At 40.0% G+C, this 6,214-nt stretch overlaps 1 protein-coding gene across 1 annotated transcript; it reads left to right on the top strand.

The window, feature by feature from the left end:
- The first annotated feature begins 2,702 nt into the window (after window positions 1–2,702).
- Window positions 2,703–5,551, top strand: jund (JunD proto-oncogene, AP-1 transcription factor subunit). The gene has a single exon (XM_005800843.2). It carries the CDS (start codon window positions 2,986–2,988, stop codon window positions 3,805–3,807), a length of 822 nt encoding a protein of 273 aa, XP_005800900.1. The 5' UTR covers window positions 2,703–2,985; the 3' UTR covers window positions 3,808–5,551.
- Window positions 5,552–6,214: the final 663 nt, after the last annotated feature.

Here is a 6,214-nt window from a genome sequence, read left to right as displayed (position 1 = left end):
TTTATGATGTAAAGCATGTTGAAGCCGTGCAAATAAATGTGATTATATGTGAATGTTTCACAATTGTTTCATAATTAGATCATTGAAGGCATTTAAAACATTGACAGCAGCTAATTGTTATTGTTTTTCCCCTCATAAAATATGTATTTCAACATCCTCTATTCTTTTACTGTTTAACAGTCATTGTTTACAGAAAATCTTTTACAGTTTGAAGGTTTTTTTTTTTTTACCACATAGCGCCATATTTATTCGTGAGCAACAGCTACAAAACAGACAAATACAGTCGTTGTAAAAGGTCACGTTTTTATCTTTTCCGTGCATTTTGTTTGTATTCTGTGTTATTCTCAAAGGGGAAACGATGAGAAACACTGCGGTGTGTGTGTGTGACATAAATACATCGTTTCCCAGCTACCGCCTGCAGGCCCAGCACCCCCACTGTACTCTGAGAAACAGCTTTTATATCAAAGTATCTCTCCCCTGTTGGTTACCCTTCCTCTCCCCCTTCCCCAGACACACACATCCACCTCCATTTCCGCCAGAGATGTGACATCACAGGGTGTACCATGTGATCCGCCCGCACAAAGCTTTGCAGCGATGGATGGGGCCTACCTGTGACGCACAGACCTGCCCAATGCAAACTGAAATTTAAAGAGGAAAACAAGTGCCTTTATTCCATCACTTTGGAGTGAATATTGATTATCTGCGTAATAGGATGGCGCAGATAAGATATTTACAAAGACCTGATATAGTTTGAAATATCCACGAGGTTTACCAGAGAGGGTTTAAAATTCACCCATGTTGTTAAATACAGAAATTAAAAGTGAATGCTATTTTGGTTCCATACTAGAAAGTGAAATTGTGTCGCTCCAAAACAGAAACTTGGAAACTGTAGAGTGGAAAACACACAAATACATTTAAGTGTTGTGGCTGTTGAGTCTGAGACCAAATCTTAGCCAGAAACCAAAACAATAGTGCAGCTCATTGACCAGAGGAAATGTCGAAACCAAACCAGGCTCAACTTCCCCGAATGCTGACGTATAGAAACAAAACGTCTTAACCGGGGGGCTTAAAAGAGAAGTGAGCAGTCTTGTCTGGGTGAACTCTGTCAGAATAAATATGTCACAATTAGCAACTTTTACAATTCAGCACAGCTTTCTTTTGCGCAATAAAACATCTGGGCATCCCTAAATGTATTACTTTTTTTTTTAAATCAAAATGAAAAGGTTAAACCTTCACACTTATAAACTTTTTAAAGCTCAAATTAATTCGAGTCTTCTGTATTATTTTATTTTTCTGGATTTGAATTAAACTGATTTAATTTTGCTTTTCAGCATAATCATACTTTATGAATGTATTTCTTATCATAGAGATTACTAACTTGTTTTGAACGTTTAATTTGTTTTAAAATCAAGGCGTGTAACTGTAGATTTTCATGATAGCATCAAACCGCAGCGAGTTTGTTCACTGTTTGTACTTTATTCCTCTTTACCATGGCAACAGAGGCTATCATCAAAGATCGTCTATAACAAACACATGCGCAGCTCTGAATAAGAGGCCAATCTAGTCCGTGAGCTGGATCTAACGGGAAACTGGGCTTTAAATTAACTGAGCAAAAAGGTCACCTTAAATCACGTTAAATTTAGGAAGATTTAACATGTTTTTAAGTCATTTTAACTGTTATCATTGTATGTTTGAGGTAAAAACATGAAGTTCAGAGGAAGAATATACATGTTTTACCTGTTCACCGGCGGTACAGAACAGGGCGTGGCCTGTTAACAGGTTGAGTTTGTCAAGTTAAAATTGTCACGTACCATAAGGTGCTGCTTTACAACTAAATTTATATTGTGATTCATGTCATTTTTTTTAGAAAGCTACAGTACAGAATTACAGTCAAAGCTTGCCATTGGCTTTTGTGTTATTTTTGAGAAAGTAACATAATCTGTGTATGACTTAATGTCTTGCTGGGATCTGAAAATTAAAAAAAGCATTTCTCTTTAAAATGGTAAACTTTGTGCTGGTTTTAAACTAAGCAATGAGGCTTCAATTGTTCCCAGAGCGACTACCAAAAAATATGATAAATATTCTCTGATATTTAAATCTGGGATGATAATAATAATTTGTCACAACAGCATACAAAAACTAACAATTATAGGATTTGTAAAAAGGGTTAAAATTTAAATGAGTAAATTCAACATAGCTTGAGGTGATTAATGAAAATAAACTATGAACATTAAACGGGATGTAAGACGGCAATAAAAGTAAAGTAAAATCAGTAAGAAGACTGAGTCTGCATGTTTTAGTGTGTGTAACTGACTGAGCAGCTAGTTGCCCTTTGGGGAAAATAATCTGAACTGAACTAACCAGTTCAGATAGTAGTATAAATAGCAACAATATGCAGTAGACATACACTATAAAAAGGCATAATTATTGTTTTTCTCATTTTCTGACACTAAGCCAAACTAAACCTGTTCTGCTTTTGCTTTTTAGTCGCCAAAACACTGACAGTATCCTCTGATCCTAATGTGAACTTATTTTAAAAATGAAAGAAAAATATTAATTGTGCATACTGCTGTACAGGCACTCTGTATCATAACAAAAGATGTGAAAAAACATACAAAACACACCCGAAAAACCCGCCACGTATCGTCTCCAGAGTGAGACCTCTGTCGTTTTTCCTTCTCTGTTCAGGCTGTTTCTGTCTGTAGTCTAATACCGTTGTGGGGTAGAAGGTAATTTTTGTCCAATGCGCGTGCCGTGACGTGACATAATGGAACGTAACCGTGTAAAAACGCTCGAGGCGGAGCGTGCAGCGAACATTCTCCTTCAGTTGGTCGGGCTGACGGCAGCTCCAGGCTCAGCGAGGACAAAACAGACGTTTACCCGCAGATCGATCTCACACCGCAGGTCATTTCTGAAGGTATGGACAGGACACCGCTCTGAAGAAGTGTCGAGCAGGCTACCATTATCAGCGAACACTCGGAAATAATGATGAAGAAGGACATCAATCTGACCCTGGTGGACGACGCAGACCTCAAACCGCATCTCCGCGACGCCGAGAGCCTCCTCAACTCCCCCGATCTGGGTCTGCTCAAGCTGGCGTCTCCGGAGCTGGAGAGGCTCATCATCCAGTCCAACGGACTGGTCACCACGACGCCGACCAGCTCCCAGTTCCTCTACCCGAAGACAGTGACTGATGAGCAGGAGTTCGCGGAGGGCTTCGTGAAGGCGCTGGAGGACCTACACAAGCAGAACCAGCTGAGCGGAACCGCTCCGGCTAACGGCAGCCTGGACCTCGGGGCGAACATCCCCCCGGTGACCATACAGCCGGACCTACCGGTGTACACGAACCTGAACAGCTACGGCAGTGGGCCTCTGGGAACCACTGTCAACTACTCCACGGACACTGTTCCCTTCCCGCCCCCTCCGTCACATCACCTGGGGGCAGCCCCGCTCCAGCCGGAGCTCTCCCGGGTCCAGCCGCCGAAGGAGGAGCCCCAGACGGTACCCGACGTCCAGAGCTTCGGGGAGAGCCCGCCGCTCTCTCCCGTCGACATGGACTCGCAGGAGCGGATCAAAGCCGAGCGGAAGCGGCTCAGAAACCGGATCGCCGCCTCCAAATGTCGGAGGCGCAAACTGGAGCGGATCTCACGGCTGGAGGACAAGGTGAAGACGCTGAAAACCCAGAACACCGACCTGGCTTCCACCGCCAGCCTGCTGAGAGAGCAGGTGGCCCAGTTAAAGCAGAAGGTCCTCACCCACGTCAACAGCGGCTGCCAGATGTTACCACACGAAGTCCAGGTGCACTGACGGCAGAACCAGGCCGGAACCGCCGAACAGCTAATAAGCTCCACAGACTTTAAACGTGTTGGTTCTTCTGTATCGTATGTAGCCCCCGATGATGCGCCCCGTTATGCCAGGCGACGTCAGCCGGCCATCACTGAGCCGGCCCGAGGAACATGCGAATCAAGCAGCTGTTAAAGAACACTTAACCTATAGGTCTTAAATATGTGAGTCTGTTTATTGTGAGTTGACTCATTTTAAAGATTTCAGATGGTTTAAAATTTAATTTGAGACTCAAAAGAACTGGCTAATGTTCTAGTTGTAAATACACAAAGAAATTAACATATTCACTACTTAAAGCTGCAGTGTAACTTTTATTTAAAAAATTACTTTTACATATTTGATGAAGATGTCACTATGTCATGACTATGATATAATACAGCTAATCAGAAAAAATTGAGCTCCTAGAAATAACAAATCAGAGACAAGAGGTGGGTTTTAGTGCTGTCAATCACCCTCTATAAACTGTAGCTAGCATGAACTGTTGTGAATGCTCAAGCTAGTTAAGATGACTGCCAATGATGGTTGATAAACATTTTCCTGTAACGATAAATTGATTCACTTCTATTGGTTGAAAGGTTGATTGTCAGCGCTAAGACCCTCCTCCTGGCTCCAATTGGCTGCTTTTGGACAGGAGAGGAGAGGACAGACAGAAATAGGACAGGGAGGATCTTTTTACTGCTTATCTGTCTTATACCAAACTGTAACAACATGGTGACAGTTTTAACAAATATGTAAAAAAACAACAACATTTATTTCAAAAGCTACATACTGCAGCTTTAAATCTACCAGGTTAAGCTTTTCTGTTGTTTGTGTCTGAGGTGGGCTCACATTTCATGCACAGAGTAACTGTTTGCTAATGAATTTAAGCAAATTTTCTGTGGTTGCGTTTAAGCTTTGGCCCTTTATTTCTGATTTTAAACCAAATCTGAATGGGAACTCTTAGTGTTCCCTGGTGGGCGTAACAGGAAGTCGGCATCTGAACCAAATTCCACTTGGGCTAGTAGCTAATACTAAGTAAGCATACGAGGTAGAAAATAACTCAACAAAATGAACTTTAACAGTGTTATTGACCAGTCAAAATGGAATAATGTTATCCCTTGCTTTTTCTTTAAATGCATATCTGTATCTATAGGACTAAATTTTTAGATTCCAGCCAGAACAAAGATGCCTTCTGCCTAATTTGGAATCCTGTTCTACCTCGTATGTGTGTTTGCTAGTGGGAGAAAGGGGAATCTTTTAATGGTTTCTCAATTTCCAGTTCTTTAAAGTGTTTACTTTGACTGTATACAGTCTCGAAGCTGGACCAAACAAATATTTCTACACGATTATGCACATTTACCCTCATCGTAAAGGAGGTGGTTGTAAGAAAATGATAAACGTTCGGTTGGTATGAGATAATCTCAGTATATAACCTATTTACTCTGTATTTCTGTAGGGAAATGTTTGCATGTATTGGACAAACTCGAATGTTGCCCTGATCTGTGTGGAATGGGGCACAAGGTTCTCTTGTTTTTATCTTATTTACCTTAACACGTGTGTATTTTGTCTATTTTTTTACTCGGGCGTGTCCGTATTTCAGTGTGTTTTGTTTAAAAATGAAAATAAATGTGAAAAGCCGTAACCTTTCTGTTGCCATCACCTGTTGTTTACGGTTAGTTTTGGCTTGATGCTGTCGTGTTTTCAATTAAAACGCTGCTCAGCAATCAACGTTTTGCTCCGAGTTTGGTCATTTTTGAACGTTTAGGGTTAGGGTGTTGACTGAAATACATGTTTGACAATTAATATGAACAATATAACTGGTGTTTTTCTTTTTGATCCAAATGAAAAAATTGGATACAAACATGGAAATTACCTTAAAATTTCTTCATATTCTGTTTTCTCTTTTATGAAAATAAATAAAATCAGTAGACCAGACCTCAGTGAAAACTAGAAAAACTAAATGGTGCATCTTCATGTAAAAACACATTTAACTTCTATTAAAATTATTATTTTTATAGCACAAACTGACTACACCTTCACTTGTAAAATCCTAATATCAGGACACTTATTACTCTTATTACTCCTGATAATTGTTCAGATAATGGCTGCTCCTTTAATGAATTCTTAATTAGTGAAATCTACATTTTGTAATATTTCTGAAAAATTCACACTTCATTTTCAGATAGACGTTTTACTCCCCCTGGTGGCCAAATGTTGAAACTACAAAAGATTTAATCAGACTAATTTATCGAAATGTTATTACGCAAAACAGCATGGAGGGATTAATTTGATTAAAGACGTAATCCAGTTCATAAAAAATCTTTTTTTAATCAAGCACTGTTTTACTATATTTGAATTAGGGATGAAAAAAAAATCTTCACCCTCTTTTACA

Source organism: Xiphophorus maculatus, chromosome 9 (genome assembly GCF_002775205.1).
Source record: "Xiphophorus maculatus strain JP 163 A chromosome 9, X_maculatus-5.0-male, whole genome shotgun sequence".
Classification (NCBI taxonomy): Eukaryota; Metazoa; Chordata; class Actinopteri; order Cyprinodontiformes; family Poeciliidae; genus Xiphophorus; species Xiphophorus maculatus.
The sequence above is the reverse complement of the archived record's forward strand: the minus strand, read 5'-3'. Positions and strand labels throughout refer to the sequence as shown.